The 21,527-nt window shown below is 25.0% G+C and overlaps 1 protein-coding gene across 2 annotated transcripts in view; it reads left to right on the plus strand.

Moving 5' to 3' along the window:
* Positions 1–21,527, plus strand: part of LOC122851549 (rho GTPase-activating protein gacU) — a 114,998-nt gene that overhangs the window by 79,370 nt on the left and 14,101 nt on the right. For both annotated transcript variants that reach the window (XM_044150859.1, XM_044150850.1), the window contains 2 exons: positions 5,959–7,819; positions 7,919–8,108. In XM_044150859.1, the coding sequence (XP_044006794.1) occupies positions 6,096–7,819; positions 7,919–8,105 (1,911 nt within the window). In that variant the 5' untranslated portion in view covers positions 5,959–6,095 and the 3' untranslated portion in view covers positions 8,106–8,108. The remainder of the gene's footprint in view (positions 1–5,958; positions 7,820–7,918; positions 8,109–21,527) is intronic.

Here is a 21,527-nt window from a genome sequence, read left to right on the forward strand (position 1 = left end):
TAACAAACCCTATATGTATAAACATACATACACACATTAAAATTATATAAATATATCTGCATATAAAAAAGTGATATGAATTTATCATCTTCCGGGTCACATATCATCATTATCATCATAATATTTTTCTTGCTATATTATTTTTTAATTTTCTGATTTTCATTTAAATCTTACTTGTAATTATGTACATCTTATTTTAATGAATATTTCATTAAACATGATCATCAGTGTGATACAGCAAAAAAAATTTTAAAGTGCACATTGACGACTACAAATTCTTAATAAACACTGTTATTATAATTCAATTTAATATTAATTTATACTTTTATATATCAAAGCGATTCTTGTATTTTCAATGGCGTACAGAGAGACATCATGATGATGATGATAATGATAATGGGACTTTAAAATCCGTGTGCAAATCTTTACATTATATGTAAGACGATGCTGATGAGATGCGGTAATATAATATAAATGTTTCTCGCATCACAATGAATATCATGAATAATTAATATCATTGCAGAGAATTGCTTAGAATCTATATAATATTATTCAACTTTGATTTGTTGAATGACAGATAATTATTATTGTTTTAAAATTGAGCAATTGATATGGTAATGAATTGTTACAAGTTATATTATACTTAAATGATTTGAAAATTAATAGTTTCAATCAGATTATAAATGTATTATTTTTATATTAATATATTTATTGAATATCAATTATCATTTAGCATGTCATGATTATTTATCACTGATGTATAATATTAAAAATGTTTTTATTTGGATCTAATCATTTATTGTTAGCTTGTTATTATTTTTTTCAAATATACATATTTTTTTTTTGCTAATAAAAGGATCTAATTACTGTTAGTTTTGTAATTAAAAAGACGTGTTTTAGATTTCTTTGAGAAACAAAAAATTAATTTAAAAAATCATATATAACGAAAATTAAAATTTTCAATACTCCAGTGGGTTATGTGCAATTATTAGTTAGTGTAATTTTTTTTTTTTTTTTTCAAATAAAATGTCATATTGTTTAGTCACAACACTATAAAATTTTATCATAAACATATGTTCATCTGTGTAAGTGAGACGAACTAAGCAGGGCTGCCAACACTGCGTGTCGAATCTCCACAAAACATGATTTAAGATTTTGTTGGGTTCCAATGTAAATCGGGAAAAAACAGCCACATCAAATTTTTCTATTAGAATTTTAATAACTCCATGAGTTTTAAAGTTATCGTTTTCAAAATAGCGGCGATTTAAAGATCAAAATAAAAGGAAACTTTTAATTAGTCGGTGCAAATCGATCACGCTTACAGATAAAAAGTTATTTAATATTTTTTAAAAAAAAGAAAAGAAGGTTTTTAACATTTTTGGCTCTGGCAATTTTAATAATTATTCGACAAAAAATCGAAAATATACAAATTAAAGAGATTGAAAATACGCTTCTTTTGGTTCTAACACGAAGTGTCTCTGACAATTACTCAAGAAATGAGAGCGTTTTTTAATTTTCGGTAGACAAATCCAATACGTAGGTGACGCGAAGCGTCCCACCTACGTAAAATGATGAAAATTGCTGGAAAATAATTTGAAAAAAGTTTAATTTTATAGATTAAAATTTAAAATTATTATTATGAATCTTTACTTAATTAGAAGATTATAGATTTTTAATTTACCAGCTTGAATTTATTTAGTCTTTAATTAGTTTAAAATTTCCATCTTTATATATGCTAAAATGAATAATCAATTATTTTTTTTTTTTTATTTTTTGTACATAATGTTGCCGTATAAAAAAAAATTTACCTCAAGTGTTTTTTTTTTTTCACGACAAGTGCATTCTTTGAATTTTTTTTTTTTTTTTTTAAATAGTACTTAAATTATCATGGCCTTGGCATGCATTCCCGATTTCTATATATATTAAAATTTTATAATTTTTTTGTAAATAATTTTTTACAAGTGGTAATATTTTTTATTATTTAAATATTATACAAACAAATTATATTTTCTTTCAACTACATTTGTCGCATTTTAAAATATAATTTTTATTTTTATTTTATTGCAGAACGTTGGTAATGTTTTTTTGTTGTTGTATTTTTTATATTTGTTGGATATTTTTTAATCGTCAAGGTCAATATATAAATATTAAAAAAAAAATTATTTAAACATTTTTTTATATCCAATTTTGTGATTTTTAAAACTCGTCTTATATTTATTACTTGACCTCATTCAAATGAATAAAAAAAAAATACAATTTATACAAAAAAACAGTACAAATTTTTCTAAAAATAATTTCCATCAATTTAAAATTATTTAAGAAAAAATCATCTTAAATATATCAATTTAATTGATAATAAAATATTCAAAATAAAAATATAATTTTTTTTCTAAATTCATTAATTATTTATATTTTTTATAATCAATACAATAATTATTCTTGAAAAACATTTAATCAAGATACTTTTTTTTCTATTGAAATTAACGTGAATATAAACATTAAAAAAATAAAAAATATCATTCAACATGTCATGATTATTTATGACTGTATAATATTACCAAAGTTTTCCATTGTTTTTATTTATATAGACAATTGTTTATCGTTGTCTGATCGTCTTCGTCTATTGTCAATGCAAATATATATTAAATAATAGGTAATAGTCCTCTTTTGGCCACTGTTATTTTAAACATAAATAAATAAAATATTATGTATTACGTTACGTATACAAAGTATAAATTTTTGTCTTATCAAAACTCGTAAATCTCATGATCGACGACGATATCATGAAGTTAGCTTTCTGCCTACACGCTGACAAGTAAGATCTCGGGGGGCTAAGCTTGGCGTAAGAATAGTGATTTATCGACACATTCAAATTATGCCAGTATATAGAAATCTATAGATCTATATGCTAGCTTTCACTCAACAAATACAACTATAAGACAAATAAAAAATCTCAAATAATACATTTATATTATTTTAAATTTTTACCATGAAAAATATAAAAAAGTAAAATTATATTTTGCAATTATATTTGTCTTTGTATTTTTCTATTTTATTATTATTTCATTTGTTTTATTATTAACTAAATGCTCATTACTTTTATAATAAAAAAAATAATGCTTGGCATAATTATTTATTTTTCTATAATTTTATTTTCTAATGTTTTATTGATATTTAATTTTTATATTTTATTATTAAAATAATATTATAAATAATCAGTATGTAGCTTAGTCTAATACTTTCATTGTATAATTAACACAAATTACTATTTACAAAATGTAATTGTAATTATGCGAAATTTTTTAAATTTATTGTTAATTTATTGATCATATTTCATATACATTTTGTAATATATAATATTTTTTAAAAATATATATATTTATTTATGTTAAAACCTTTCTCCAGTTAAACGAAAACACTATTATCGCTGCAATGGACTACCAACATAATATAATTACAACTTTTGCTTTGCTCCAAATCATGAAACGATTTTTCTTCAACTCGTGCTTTATTCTATTTTTTTTTTTCCTTCCTCACTCTCTCCTGTTTAAACTCTTCGTTTGTAACCTCGCAAAAGTCGTCAAAGAGTAAACGAATTATCCATCATCAAGGTAAAAAAAAAAGAAAATTTTTCAAAGACCTCTTACCCTTTTTTATAATGGTGTGTATGTCTCAGTGTGCAAATTATATTCAGCCACTGAATTACATAAACTTTAAATTATACTATAAAATTTTATTTGTTATTATTATTTTTTTTTTGCTAACCTCTGACATTAAATGTGAAAAATGTTTATTCAAATTAAAAAGCTACTTTTAAGATTAATCGATAAAAATCATTGATCTTAAATTAGTTTAATATATTCAAATGAAAATTTTTTAAATTTATATAAATTTAAATATAAAAAAAAAAATTTATAATAATTATAATAAATAAATAAAAAAATATAAAAATATTAAATAAAAATTTTTGTATCGAATGACTTCCTAGAGGCGCGGCTGTCACGATGCCCTAAGGTCATTGGTCACCCGTATTTCTTATCTGTAACTGTCCTCGGGCCATCTTAAGGATGCCTAAGGTCTAGATGAACCACCTTGTTCCAACAGCACTTTTTTTTTTTCCTTTAAATTTTTATAAATATCTATATACAACTATAAAAGCTACTGTGGCATACTCGATGCATCTTTTGTACAATCATTTATCCCTTTATATATACTTTCTTGATCATCGTTAGCAGCATGTCCATCCAACACACCCAACTAGTTGATCAAAAATATATATATATATAAAAAAATTACTTTCATATAACGATGCTTGGAATATGAACCAATCAATTCGTCACTGACCATCAAACAAATTACTTTTGATGAATCAACTTCAAATAACATATATGAAAAATGATTTAAATAAAATATATATAAATAACTCAAAGGTGTTGATGAAACCTTTTATGTGTTACCTTACTAATGAGTCATAATTTTTTTCGGTTATACCAGTTGAAGGGTCCGTATGTATACTCTAATGATTTAGTAGCTGAAGAAAATTATTATTCAATATTATTATTTTTACAGTCTTAAGTAAAAATAAAAAATCATATATAACGAAAATTAAAATTTTCAATACTCCGGTGGGTTATGTGCAATTATTAGTTAGTGTAATTTTTTTTTTTTTCAAATAAAATGTCATATTGTTTAGTCACAACACTACGAAATTTTATCATGAACATATGTTCATCTGTGTGAGTGAGACGAACTAAGCAGAGCTGCCAACACTGCGCGTCGAATCTCCACAAAACATGATTTTGTTGGGTCCCAATGTAAATCGGGAAAAAAACAGCCACATCAAATTTTTCTATTAGAATTCTAATAACTCCGTGAGTTTTAAAGTTATCGTTTTCAAAATAGCGGCGATTTAAAGATTAAAATAAAAGGAAACTTTTAATTAGTCGGTGCTAATCGATCACGCTTACAGATAAAAAGTTATTTAATATTTGAAAAAAAAAAAAAAAAAAAGGTTTTGAACATTTTTGTCTCTGGCAAGATTGAAAAAACCTTCTTTTTGGTTCTAACACGAAGTGTTTCTGACAATTACTTAAGAAATGAGAGCGTTTTTCAATTTTCGGTAGACAAATCCAATACGTATATAGGTGACGCGAAGCGTCCCACCTACGTAAAATATTATAAGTTATTTAATAAATATTTTCATGAATTAATGGAATTAATTTTTGGAGATATTTTCACTGTAAATTTAATAAAAATGTTATCTTAAAAAAAAAAATTGATTTACGATGATTATGTAAAAAAAAAATAAATATATAATTAAATAGCTCTGTTATTACCAGTAGCAGTAGTTGAATTTTAATAATGATTTTCATAAATACCACAAGTGTTTGAAAAAAAAAAATAAATAAAATTACACGACAAATTTAAAAATGAATTATAAAAAAAATAAATAAAAAACAATCATATAAATAGGATAATAATACGAGTATATAGTTAATATATTTGTGTAAATGTACAAGAGAGATGCCGACTTGAACAATCTTTTGGTGCAATTAAATTTTGATGTGACTTGAACGAGTGTGCACACGACGGACTTTAACACGCACAAGCTAACATCAACACCAATGAAAACCTCGACAATTATTATTATAAAATTTTAAATGTATAGACAACTATAAAACAACATTTATTTTGTGAAAATAAAAAAAAAAAAAATTAGTTAAGAAAAGAAGGTCGATACATACACACACGGGGTAAAATACAACCTAGAAAAACCGGTCTCTAATTGGTACCAAAACTCTATAAGCAGTCAGTATAAATGCAAGTGTTGATTTCTGTTTTTTTTTTTGTTGCCTTGAGAAAGCAATTGACCATAGTAACCATTCTCTCTTTATAAATATATACGCATGTATAATCAAGTTTTTAAATAATAAAAAAAAAAATTATTAATTGTTACAGATGGGGCCTGAGGATAGATGCTCAAAGCAGCCAAAGACGTGGATGAGTTTGGTGCAACATTTTAATGACAATTAAATGGAAGAAAAAAATATAAAATATAAAATATTTAGATAATATAAAAATTTACATATGTGGGAATGGCAGCTACAGACGGACAAATTGTCGTTGCAGCGGCACGTTGGGCCGATGAATCAACTTATTTACGTGAATTTATAACAAAATATCGTTTACCAGCAGTTATTAAAATAACAAAAGGACAATATGGTGGTTTTGGTGTACCAACATTACCAGCACCTTCATTACAAAGTACAGCATTATTAGTATCAGCTGGACGTAGAAGAAAAATAGTTGCACAAGCTGTTAAAATAAAAGAAGGTAGACGTGTTGTTGGTGTTGGTCCACGTTTAGCAATACCAGATTCATATAGTGGTTATTTTGAAATATTAAGTGAAGAAGGACGTGCTGTACGTAGTATTGAATCAGTTAATGAATTATCACGTAGATGTCCAGATGATGGTGCATTAGTACGTGATACAATACGTGGTATATCATGTAAAATTGAAGATTCTGGTAATATTATAACAGATGGTACTAGAACAATATTATCTGGTGAAACAATAATAACTGCTGGTGAAATAACATTACCAAATCGTGGTAGATTTTTACGTTGTATTGATAGTCATGGTGATAATATATTATTGAGTATGGAACAACGTGGACGTTTTAGTGTACTTGCTAGAGAAGATAATATAAGTGGTGTACATACTGCTAAAGCATTATTATCAAAACGTTTACCATTAACAGTACGTTTAGTACATGGACAACCACCACGTGGTCTTAAATCATCATCACAATTTTTACCAGAATTACGTTTACTATCAACATTTGAAGAAGAACATGTATTTGCATTACCATTACAAAGAGATGGTGTTGCTATTGCATTACCACTTGCTGCACCAATTAAACTTGTTAAATCACGTAATGATGATACACTAAGAATAATGAATGAATTTACAAGACTTGTTGAACGTGCATCACGTCTTGTTGCTGATGTTGCTGATAGAGCACATGTACTTGATGGTAGACTTGGTGATAATAATAATAATAAACAAAATCGTCAAACAAGAAGTGCTGGATTTTTACGTCGTTCACTTAGTTCAGATAGTAATAATTATCATCATCGTCATCATCATCATAATAATACCAATAATAATAATAACAACAATAACCATCATCATAATATTCATAGAGATGAAAATCGTGTACCACCATCATACACTGAGGATTATGATGAAATTGATCAAATATATGATTATGTTAGGGGTTTTGCGCCATTACCAAAAAGCGTTAGATCACCATATGAAAATCCAACTGTTAATAATAATAATAATTGTAATAATAATATTAATAATAGTAATAATAGTAATAATATAATTAATCAAATTAATTCAAGTCCACCATTAACACCAATAACTGTTACAATAACACCATTAATTGATGATAGACCAGAACCACCACCAATTGAAACAATACCAACAAAAAAAATTCAAGCTGAAAAACGTACAAGAAGAGCTGTTAAAGAAACACCAATGCCAAGAGTTGAAAAACCACCATTGGCAAAATTATATGTTAAAAATAGTGGTACACAACGTGGTAGACCACTTATTAGACAAAAAAGTTCATCACCACTTAAAGAAACACCACCTGGTTTTAAAGGTGGTTCACCATTATTTAATATACGTTATAAAAGTTTAACAAATTTACAACAAGCTATGGAACTTGATGGTACACTTGATTCAAGTCATTCAGGTGGTAGAACTTCTGGTGATTCTGGTGCAGGTGCAAAACTACCAGAAAAAAGGTTTAAAATTATTTATTTATTTATATTTATAATTGCAGCTTTTTTTTTAGATTATTTATTATATATATATTTTTTTTTTTTTTTTTTTTTAATATTCAGATCACGACGTCTTAGCCGACCAAGATCATTGACAAATCTTGTATGGGAATTAAGAGGTGGTAGTTGTGCAGTTAGATCAGAAACTCCACCACCAGTTATAACAGCACCATTACCATCAACCAAGTGTGGACCTCGATTAGCTGTTACTGTTGTTGCACCTCGACGTATTGGCACGCTTTACCTCTAACTTGTAAGTTGAATAATTAAATATTTTTTATTTCAATAACTTTTTGAATTATAATTTTTTCATTTAAATTCATTTTATTTTTTTAAACATTAAATTGCATTGACGATTGAACAAGTTATGTATAAACAACGTTACAATTTACCACTCGACAAACGTACTCATTAAAGTGTAATTTGTCGGTGGTTTGCGGCACTATAAATTTTCTTTCTCACTTTTTATATTTATATATTTCTATTATATATTTATTTTTTTTTATTATTATACCTATATTTTATAAATTTATAACCATTTACCAACTTTACAAGAATAATCAGAGACAATTTTTCAACAATTTTATTTAACTTTATGTTATAAAATATTTAGTGGTCACTTCCCTATTGCCATCAAGTTTTATCCTTTACACGAGCAATGATCTTATCGCATCAGTCACGATCAATCCAATGGATCCTCTTTTGCACGCATTCGTTACGAATGAATTCATGATATAGATCTACATCTATTCTATTTTTATTATTATTATTTCAAGTATAAATATATTTTATATATATAACAAATTTATAATAATAATAATTTAAAAATTTAATAATGTCTGATGAAATGTTTCATTAAAGCATGAAATAGACACAATGTTCACCTAAAATTTGATGACAACCGAGCTGAAAAAAAAATTTAAATTAAGAGACAGTTTTAGAATGACAGTAGTAACGGAACCAGTTTGTAAATCAGTAATTCACAAGAGTGCAGTTTTATATTATATATATTTTTAAATATAGAATGAACTTGGTTATATCCGTTGACTGGGCGACACGCTCGCGCGGACAGGTCAATGTTTTCAGGCCGTGAGAATTATCAGGGATCCGCTTTAATTAGCCGTTCGTGACCCGAACACGTTTCTTTATATATATTTATATTATATTTATATATTTATTTATTTATTTTATTTTTTTCATCTTTAATTTTTCTTTTGGTTTTTTATTTTATTTTTTTTTATCCTGATACACGCAACCTATCCCCAGGGATCTACAACACTTTTGACTATTTACGTATATCATCATGTATGGCATTAAAAAATATTTAATTTCTTGATCTATCTTTTTTTTTTTTTGTTTTTTTTTATCCCACTTTTGATCAAAATAATCCGACCTTGTGATGAACCATTTCTCGTGAGATTTACGCCCTTACCAGACAAGGACAAAATTAATAGCTAGTCAATTACAAAAGGATGACGTTACTTTCTACTAAACGCAACAACAGTTTTATTAAAATGATTGATAATTTTGCAACCTTGGCATCTTTGTATAGTAATAAATTTAAATTGCAGTTATACAAATCATGTATTTTTGGTTTTTTTCTTTGTTCTATTTTTTAATTTGAATTTTAAATTTTATCAGGTAAATTAATTTCAAGTTTTTTTAATTCTACTTTTAGTTAAAATATTTTTTTTTGCTTTTTATGACTTTGTCTAGTTTATATTTCTTTATCTAATTTCAGTCGTTTATTTGTTTCTTGATTTAGCTTATATCATAACAATAAATTATGAAAAATTAATTATGACTATTGCACTGTAAGCGTTTGGCAAGAAATCACTCGGTTTATTTTAATGCAAAAGTTTGCTTCCTTAAGGCTTGTGTACGAATGGTTTATCTTTTTTTCTATTTTAATTTTTTAATTTTAGTTTTATATTTTAAATAAAATAAAAATCTAGCATGTAAATTAATTGCAAAATTTTTAATCCTCGTTTAAGTTCTAATATTTTTTGTTAAAGTTGACAATTTTTTAACATGTAACATATGAAAAAAAATCTCCAAGTCATATATAAATTTTTATTCATTACAATTAAAATTTCTGTTGGGATTTTTTTTTTTTTTTTTTTTTTTTACTCTTAATATTTTCAAACAAACAATACCAATTTTTTGAAATACAAAAAACAAAAATTATAATCCCAAGCCATGGTCTTTAAAAAATAAATACAATTAATGAATTAAATTTTTGATAAATTTTGATAATCAATATAACTTAAGTTGAAAGTCAATGCGGCAATGCTACATGTGTGTATGTGTTTTATTTTTAAATGTATACACCAACAATGTATACAAATATTTTGAACATAAAAGGCTCGATTGAAAAAAAAAAAAGAAAAGAATTAACATGGCTAACCTCCATATATATGCCCTGCTTGATTAGAAAATTTATACGATACTCATAAACATCGGTAAGAGCACAATATCTTTCTCCACAAAAAAAGCAAAAGTATTATATTATACTAAAAAAAAAGAAGGATCATATCTCTGATTTCACTAGTCACTCTGTGGGCATCTCAATTCCATTGTCTGCCTACGTTGACTCTACTGACTCACTGCTCGATGATTCTTTATATTATACCTTTCAAAATAAAAATAAAAAAAAACGAGAAAGCTTAAACCGTTGTTATTGCTATTGTTATTATATAAATAAAAATAAAAAAAAATTCATTTAAGTTGACAATATGAGAACGATTAAGCAGATGTGATGTTTTAGTCCACATATACAATTCTCTTCTCTCTCTCGTGTTATAAATGCAAAGTGCCCCTCGATTCCTTATATATTTAATGTATATATCAGTTTACTGCAAGTTCAGGTAATGCACCAATAGGGAGTTCACAGTTGTATCAATAAAGTAGTAGTAGTTTAACGTCATGGTCCAACAGGCTGATCAACCGGCCGTGATGCAAGTTTTCTGCTACTGGTAAACGCCCACGCAAAAATACTCACTATATGTATATTTTTCTCAATTTGCAATTACTTCTACTACTATCAGTAAAATCATCATTTAGTTTAAAAATAATCCAAAAAAATATAACAAGAATTGATGAAAAAAAAATTTAAAAAACATTTACGTTTTATTTTATTAGATAAAAAATACACAAGTTAATATATATTTTTGACATCATTTCAAGTTGTAAAATATGTATAAAAAAAAAAAATAATAAACCGGCAATTATAATTTACAAGACAACTAATATAAGTGTATAGTGTTTCGTGACATGTCAGTAGTGTGCTCTCAACTATTGATTCTTATCTTTACACCACAACTCGACTTTGGTATATACATTAAATAATTTATCTTTTTATTTTTTTTTGCCTATAAGGACGTAGGTGTGAGGAATAATATAAACCACATTAGTTGCAATTTTAATAGCAAAAAAAGAATATATAACTGATGAATCATGAATAGATTTTGTCATTAATTTATTATTTATTTATGTTATTTTATTATTATCATACTCTGATCTATTTAAACAATAACTGATAAAAAATTTTGTTTGAAAAATTCATATTGGAATAATATAAATTATGCATAAAATATATTGAGTGGAATAACAGCAGGGATTCAGGGATTTTAAAATCACATCAGGAGGCAATTTTATGATTTTTGAATATTCTAGATATACCTGCACTTTATGACGATAAATTAATGATCCATTTGGACAAGTTATATTTCAATAAAGTAGCTTTCATTTTTTTCAGTTTTTTTCTTTGGATATTTTTGAAAGAGTGAAATAAAATTGAGAGCTGCATCAGGAAGTGTATAGTGAAAAAAAAAATATTAAAAAAGATAAAAAGAAAATAGCCTAATGGAATATTAATAATTAAATCGAGTTGCGTGGATTTTTGTATGGACAATGAGGATATAGGTGGGTTCAAGTGGGCTGCATACATGTATAAATATATTTATAGTATAAAATGCTGATGAGGAGGTTAGAGTTCTTGAGAATGAGTTAATGTATAAATTTGTTGAGTGAACCGGGAAGCTGTATGCCGCTGGGTTTTCTAAAGAAACACGATTTGGATGAAATATATATGCATGTATATAGGAATTTAGTTTTAAAATGACGAGGTATAAGAGAACTTATGATCCTGGTTACTCTTTGAAAGTTGACATTTTTAGTACAATAGCAAGTTGCTTGATCTTCAACAGGTTATAATTATTTTTAAGTATAATGGATGCATAAAAATACCTACGTGTACTGTGACGTATACATAAAAATAAGACGAATTTTTGTTGTTAATTAATCAATAAGTATAAAAATTTTCAGTTTTTTTATTTTTTCAATTTGTAGCAAATTAAAAAATTCAAGTAAAAATTAAATTAAAATTTATATAAATAAATAATAATTAAATAAATAAATTTATAATTAAATAAATAGAGACAAGAAAAAATTAAATATATAGTTAACGTATTAATTAAAAAAGAAAAAAAAAATTGACGAAAAGTTGACAAGTAGTAAAATCCACAATTCCGTATGTGGTCAGACACGTCAAAAAAAAAAAAATGACAAGTAAAATTTTTTTATTTTTTGTTTTACAAATTACAGAAAAAAAAAAAAAATCCACAAGAAAAATAACTGCGTACATATTAACGTTAATAAAAATAACATAATTAATTTTGATTAATTAATCAATAAATACAAATAAATTTATATTTTTCTTATTTTTCCAATTTGTAGAAAATTAAATAATCCAACTTTTAAAAGTACAAAATCATGAGTAATTTGTCGTTGTTGTTATCTCAGTATAATGATTAAAAAAATAACTAACACGTTCTTATTGTATATAAATAGTTTTTGTAGACAGACCTATAGAAATTAAAATAGACTCTTGACTATGTAATATATTTAAAGTATTCTTTTGAGTTGTACAATGAATTTAATCCTAACGGCTACTCGTTGTAAGAAAGAAAAAAAAATATTAAACTACAAGAAAAATGATAATAAAAATGATGATGGTGATGATGAAGAGTCACAATATATATATACATACTCGTGACTTTGGTATAGTCATTGATTTTTTATTTTTTAGATGCTACTTTGTTATGTTGTATTACGTGGCATCAGGGAAGTTTAAAAGACCGGTCTTTGGGATACCCGTTGTGTTTGTTTGCCGCGTGTTTATGCATATTTCAGGAATATAATCCGGTCTATAACCGTTATAATACACCTACCCAAGTTGTCGATTCCCAGGCAGAGTATATTTTTCATTTTCATACAAAATTTATATATATCTTAAAATTTTCATTTTCATATCAATGCTCAATGCACATTGTCAATTTTATTATCAAACATCACACTCAAAAAAATAAACCACCATCATGTCTGTTATTTTTTTTTGGTCATTATTAAATATATCATTGTTCATTTTTTTTTATCTATTTTTATCTACCACAAAAATTATATTAATTTAAAAAAAACATGTGCCATCTTATTTACTTGTGTTACATTTTTTTTCTCACGTTGTTTGTGGTTAACCACATTCTCTCTGAAAACATTGAAAAATCATGCAACATCATAGTGCTAATTTTATTCTAATTTGATTCTATATACTTTTCATAATTCAAAATATAAAAATCATATATAACGAAAATTAAAATTTTCAATACTCCGGTGGGTTATGTGCAATTATTAGTTAGTGTAATTTTTTTTTTTTTTCAAATAAAATGTCATATTGTTTAGTCACATCACTACGAAATTTTATCATAAACATATGTTCATCTGTGTAAGTGAGACGAACTAAGCAGGGCTGCCAACACTGCGCGTCGAATCTCCACAAAACATCAAATTTTTCTATTAGAATTCTAATAACTCCGTGAGTTTTAAAGTTATCATTTTCAAAATAGCGGCGATTTAAAGATTAAAATAAAAGGAAACTTTTAATTAGTCAGTGCAAATCGATCACGCTTACAGATAAAAAGTTATTTAATATTTAAAAAAAAAAAGAAAAGAAGGTTTTTAACATTTTTGGCACTGGCAACTTTAATAATTATTTGAGAAAAAATCGAAAATATACAAATTAAAGAGATTGAAAATACGCTTCTTTTGGTTCTAACACGAAGTGTCTCTGACAATTACTTTAGAAATGAGAGCGTTTTTTAATTTTCGGTAGACAAATCCAATACGTAGGTGACGCGAAGCGTCCCACCTACGTAAAAAAAAATAAAAACAAATAATTCGAATTCAAGCTACTGATAACACTGTTGATCAAATTTTAAAAAATTAAAACATGATAAAAAGCATCATGATATATAAAATCAATAAACAATTGAATAAATAAATTGAGCAACATTTAGCTACTGAATTTATCATTTATATATAATTTATATATATCTTATCATGATTAAATACACTCGTGTCACCCGCAAGGCAATATTCAATAAAATATCTACAACAACTAAATTTTATTATTATTTGTCATCAGACAATAGAAAGTTACTGATATAACATTTGCACTCATTCATCATTGAACAATTCATCAGTCATCTGGAACATGAAATTAATCAAACCGTATATTTTTTTATTCAATTATATCATTTATATTATTTTTTTTCTTACAAAAAATATTTATGCTTCTTGGTAAAAGTGATATATATTATCTCAATATTTTTATATAAATATAATTCAATTTTTTTTTGTTTATTTTGATGGGCGGTATTGAGCATGATTATCCTGAAGGTAGGAAGTTAATACAAGAAGTGTGCAATTGAGAACTTGTGTAGTAACTGATACCGTAACAGCATTGAAATTCTTAGATGATCATCATCAATATATTTTTAAATTTTTGTAATTGATCATGCTGAAAGGAAATCCGCCATTTAAAAATTTTTAAAAATATATTTACAACAAGTTTATCTATCAATAAAATGACAATCTAATATTAATTTTTTTCTCATAAAAATATATATAATTAATAAATTAAATATACACTGTCAATTGGTATTTAAGTTTGTCTAAAATACTGGAAAATAATTGATGTATATTACTGATTAATATTTGAATTTTTTAATATAAACTTTTTTTTATTTTTTTATGATAAATATCACACTGATCAGTAGCTGCAACTTCATATATTTTCCACTTCTTTTGAGTCATGATATTTGCTGTACTTTGCTTCATCTTGTATATATATTTTTTTTTATGTCCTCGGAAACTTGTATAGACTTGTGTTGCACCCGCGAGAGTATACTCACTATCCTTGATGGGTGAATAACCTGATTACAAAATGGCCTCATCGACATTTAATGAGAAAATATTGAATGATGCACTTTTGATGCAATTGTAATATCTTCCTTACGGTTATCATATATACATTGTTTTTTTTTTTTTATTCATCATTTGTATTACATCCGCTTGATCATTCTTTTTATATTTTTTTATACTGATCATAATCATTCTCTTATATATTCTTTAGTATATGCATTTTTTATTTCATTTATTTTTCTGATCATTGTTGTTTATAAAGTGGCACCTCATGTTGAGAATTATTCTCAAAAGAAATGGATCTTCAAGTTAATTTATTATGCAACAAATGTATGGTCTCTTGAAGTCTATTGAAAAACTAGCACGTGTCAGTCATTAAGATATCCCCTGATGTGTTGACCAACTAGGCACTTGACAATAATGATAACACGTTATTATTTTTACTCTATAATATATATATATATTTTTTTTTTAATTTTGTATTTGTATTTGTGGGTGGTCTTTATATTGTAAATTATTTTTATGATCATATCGTGGTAAAGTGGCTACACACGATACTCTAACCGTTCAGTCAGGACCATTTCATATATTCATGTATTCATCGAACAGTAGGATCAACTTTTTTTTTTATTATCTTTTATATTCTACAGAATGTCTATTGGATATCTTGAATTTATTGACAAGGCTTCTTTGGATTTTTTTTTATCTTGAACCTTTATGTTTGCTTGGAATAATAATCGCCATGAGGTTCAATATTATGCAAGACTAATTGTTGGATAACTCTATGATTTTCTCTGGAAATTTTTTATGCTTTTTTTTGCTGATGATGATTTTGTGATTTATAGAAAAAATTGTTTCATGATTTTTTTTTTTTTTTTTTTGATTATTTATGCCCATAAGCAAGTGATACAGAAAAGATACTAATCGATATTCTAATCTTAAAATTCATCGCTTGAGGCGTTGATCCTCATAATATTTCTTAAATTGTAACGGGATCACAAGTTCTTCAGCTATAAGGAGGTCCTAGTTGAGAGCAAATATATATCTCGATCTACTTTTATTAATATCAAATATTTATTCATCCAAAACATTGATAATAATAAGAATATTAATCCGTCAATGTTGTTCTAAATCTATCAAAATATAATTCACAAAATAGAAATTAATTTAGAGAAATTTTTATAAAAGTAATAATGAAAAATATAGAGAAAAAATCAAACGAATAATTTTATGTATTGGAGTTATTTTTTTTAATTATTTTTTTATTATATTTTTTATTTTATTTGCCTGTCGATGGGATGTTAGATTAGCATGCTTGTAGAAAATTATGATGGACGATGTGGTTGACTGAGTTTCTTCTTTTGTCATTTACTAAATTGCATTTGAACTTTTAACATTTTTCCAATATTGTCATTGTTATTTATATAAAGTGTGATTTTTATTGCTTCATAAAAATATAAATTAGTAAAAATTTAATTGGCAAGAAAGGTATAATGTAAAATCACTGAATAATTTCAATTTAAAATTACTTGAAATTAATATTTTAGGTATGCAACTTTGAGTGACTATATTTAAAGTCACTTGAAATCATTTAAAGCCAGTGGAATCAAATGAAACCCAATGAGCTATTTAAAATCATAAAATAATTAATAATACATTTTTTGTTTTTTTAAATTTATAATTCTAATTATTAAATTTTTTTTCATGACTATTTTGATGACTTTAGTTTTAACTGATAAACTTGTCACAAGATATTATTTAAATTAAATTAAATAAATACAAATTTATTTAATCATAAATGTGATTTAATTTTTTATTTTTTATAAATACATAAAAAAAATAAAATTTAATATTAAATAAAATAAAATTTATTCATAAACAAAAAATCATATTTATTATTAAAAATAATTTACATATAAATATTATTTTAAATAATTATTTCATTTGTATAAATTTTTTTTTTATCAAAAATTTATATCAAAATTATTTGCTTTATTTTATCATCAAGTATAATTTATTATTTATCAATTTATATTAATTAATAAATTTAATTATCAAAAGTTTTATATTTATTCAATAAATTAATATAAATTCTGTATTTTTATAGTTTTAAAAAATCAACTATTATTATTGAAGCATCACTGATTTGAAACCTCAAAGTTTCATCAATTCAAGGTCCCAAAAATAAAAAAACAATTAATATTATGCGGCGCCCTTTGAAAAATAAAATTCCACGAAATAAAATCATACTCAGCCTTCATACCTGATTATGTTAATTTTGACAAATTTTGTTTTTTTTTTTTCTTTAAATTATTTATTAGTTATTTTTTACAAATTTATAACCTTCATCGTCATAATAATAAATTGCCCAACAAATACATAAAAATTCATTTGAAATAACTCTAAATAATTTATGATCAATAATTGATAAATTTTTTTTTTTAAATACATACGTATATATATTAGTAAATTTTTATTTATCAATAATTTACATTATATGAAAAAAATAGATAAATGAACAAAGAAGCAATATCAAAAGAAAATAAATATTATATATAAAAAATAAAAGTTAAAAAAAAATAAAAAAGTTACATATCATTGATGGTAAGACACGCTGTAAAGTAGTTGAAAGTATATACATAATTTTAAACCATTTAACTTTGTCTCATTTTCTTTTGATAGTATTTGTTGGTGTTCACAATGGTAATACAATTGCTTATATGTATTTGTATATGTATAAACATGATCATATGTACAATACAATATAGATGGTACCTTATGCCTGGTAAATATTTTTCTTGTATATTCACCGAATGAAAATCACAGACATTGGTAATTGCATGTTTCATTTCTCCATAAGAAATAGTTATATATATATACGTGCGTTTCTCCAATCATCATTGTAACATTAAGGTACATATATTTATATATATATGTATATAAAATACATTGCTTATATTGTCGCCGTGGTTACTGGTGGTGCATACCGACAGCTGCTCGTTAGTTGTTTATATCCTCAACACAATACATATGCTTTTATGCATTTTTATATATATTTACAACAGAAGCTTTCTTATGACTTGCACATGTTTTTTTTTTTTTCTGTTGTTTTCATTTTTCATTTATTTTCATAATTTTACTATATTTTATCATATTTTTATTTTTTTTTTCTTTAATTATTTTACTTATAATCAGACTCGGCTATAAATTTTTTTAGATGGTTGTTTTTGGTAATTTGCATTTTTCTTTTTTGATTATATAAAAAATTTGACTTTCTACGTGATTGGTAGTAGGTAATATTAAAAAAAATACTATTCGAATAGATGATTATACTTGTAATGGAATACTAGAAAAAATAAGCTGATTATTCATGATTAATTTAATAAATTGTAGTTTAAAGATATTTTTAAAAATTATAATACAAAAAAAGCAAATTTGAGTATATAGATTTTTGAAATTTATTTATATCATTTGAAATAAAATTTTATTTACCACAAATAAATCAATATTTCAAAAAAATAATTTTCATATTTATGTCGAATAAGCAAAAAACAAAAAACCCTGCAATTCAAAGTCAGATAATTAATTTTATTTGTGTTGAATAAATTTTATTTTTGTCAAATTAATATTTTTTGTAAAAATCAAATGAATCAATTTATTTGTATACAATAAATTATTGAATCTGTGAATAAGACTTTACATGACTTTAAAATAATTTTCAATCAACTTTAAAGTCATTTTTTTAAAGTCAAATATAAATTAATCAACTATTTAAATTATTATTTTAATAAATATCATTTGTTATTTCATTATAATAATCAAAATAATAATTAAAATTATTAAAATTTTACATTAATTAATTTTCTCGTATTAAATAAATATTTATTTTTTTTCGAATCAAATTAATCAGTTTTATTTGTATATATAAGACTTTGAAAAACCTTCATAGTGACTTGATATTCTCGAAATACAATTAGAAATGATTATTAACTTGTAGAATATTATATTAATACCAAAAAAAACCTTGTAATTTAAGGTCAATAAATTAATTTGTACGGAATAAATTTTTCCCATATAAATAAATAAATTACCTTTTATATTGATTTATTATTTTTTTATACAAATGTATATTATATAAAAATTAATACAACTTGATTATACAATTCATTGATAATAATATATACATGAAATACAAATTCGTATTGACTTCCCAATGAGACAGACAATTTGTCATTCGATCATAAAGTTGTTTATGTATTCCAACATGAGCAATTGAAAATATTATTGATGCTAAGAAATAAAAAAGAAAAAGACAAGTTGATGATAAAAAAAAAAAAAAACACATTGGCTCGCATATATGCATAGATAGATTTTAAATACTAGCGAGAGGATGTATCAACACCCACGTTGTGAAATACGAATAAACACAAGTAAGGATTGGTGAGAAAAACTATCAATATATTAGTTATACGTGCTTCAGGCCAATGTACAAAATCACTGTCAAGGCACAAGGCGTGGTAGTGTTTATACTACACTCTCCTAATAAAATATTCTTATTATTAATTTTTTATATTTCGTTATAAAAGTCATTTTAATATTTTAAATTTAAAAAAAAAAAAAACCAAATGTACCCGATCTGACTCGACACAAGGTTGAATGTAAAAAGAGTTCCCTTTACTCGATTTTGCAAATTTTTTTTTTAACCGCTAGCTAGAATAATTCTCTATTCGGTAAAAATTTTTCAGATTTTTCGACTTTGAAATAAAGTTAGCCGATTTAACACAGCCGTAAACGGGAAAACCCCCGTTTTCATCTGTATCTACTAACCCCTCTACTCGAAATTAATAAATTTGATTCAAATTTGTAGTTTTTTTAATTACGAAAATTAAAAAAAAAAAATCATCAATTTCGACCTTTGTTTTTAAAAGATATTCAATCGTGAATGATTAATTAACTTCGAAATTTTTACTTATTCTTTATTGCTTACTAAACGGCACACATTTTGGTCATAGAGGGCAAGTACAATATTATTTTTAAATTAATTTTTTTGATTGAATAAAATTGTTATAAATTTATATCACCATGGAGTTATGCGATTTTTTTTTTTTTTTAATGTATGACTGTACTTAAGTGTCTACTTATAATGTTATCAAAGAGAGCCCGCTCCCAAAAATGTACTCTTACATTCTCTATGAATAGACTATTTGCGTGGGCACTTGTTATTATTTGTTTTTGTTCTTGTTGAATTATATGAACATCAAAATACTGTGATTTATATTGTTCTATATCAGGTATGAATGTAACACTTGAATAAAATAAACGCAAAAGTAGTTTTCGATTTTTTGATATATCTGCTGCTTTTTTGATGAATTTAACAGTTACACCTGTGTCCTCAACATAAAGCATTTCCATATGTGGTGAATTTTCTAAAACTTTAGTGACTGAAACATCAGTAATTTTATCACTGATTGGTAACTTTAGCTTTTTCAAATTTTTAAGCAATTTAATTGAAGAATCAGTGACGTTATTACGGCCAATAAATTCAAGAGTATCTAACTCATTCATCTTTGAAATTGCAACTATACCATCATCGGTTACCCATTCACAAAATATATACATTACTTTTAATTTCCTCATAACATTGGCAATAGTATACAAACTATTATCTGTAACTCGGTAATGTGACAAATCTAAATTCGTGGTTTTATTATATTCATAACCAGTTCTTAGACAGTAACAACTATAGTAATCAGCCATGAATATTTTATTATTTGCCACATAGTTTAATATAGCTGGGGTAACATATATGCCAGCAACTTCAAATTTTTTCAGGGCCTTTAGTTCAGGAATCACCTGTAATTATAGATAAGTAAAGAATAAAAAAAATATTTTTGATTTTTTCTTTTGTAATAAATGAATAGTTTGACTTACACAAGTGATTTCTCCTGGAAATAGAATGTAACCCATCTGACAACAGCCGTACACCCAACTCAACAGATTTAGATTAGTCAATGTATTAGCAACGTTTCTCAATGAATTGATTAAAGTAGCAGATACAGACCCATTATTAAAAAAATGAAATATAATCGTTAATTCTTTCAATTTAGATAGGCGTGTAAATGCATTGAGTAATATTACATCGTCAATATATATGAATCTCAAGCGAAGTTTTACGAGGTTTGGACAAGAATCATTGATAACTGGTACTATGTTACAATGACTATAAGCTGTCAAGTCTAATTTTGTTAAATAACGACCACATTTATTGAGCAGCGATTTCAAAAAACTTAATTCTCTATCGATTGTTGGAAATTTTTTTAAACAATTTGGAAACTCATCATAATTCCAATGAATTAATTCAAGTTTTTTGACATTAAACCAAGAATCATCAAGGGCTCTTTTCCATTTTTTG

The sequence above is a fragment of the Aphidius gifuensis genome, linkage group LG1, assembly GCF_014905175.1.
Source record: "Aphidius gifuensis isolate YNYX2018 linkage group LG1, ASM1490517v1, whole genome shotgun sequence".
NCBI lineage: Eukaryota > Metazoa > Arthropoda > Insecta > Hymenoptera > Braconidae > Aphidius > Aphidius gifuensis.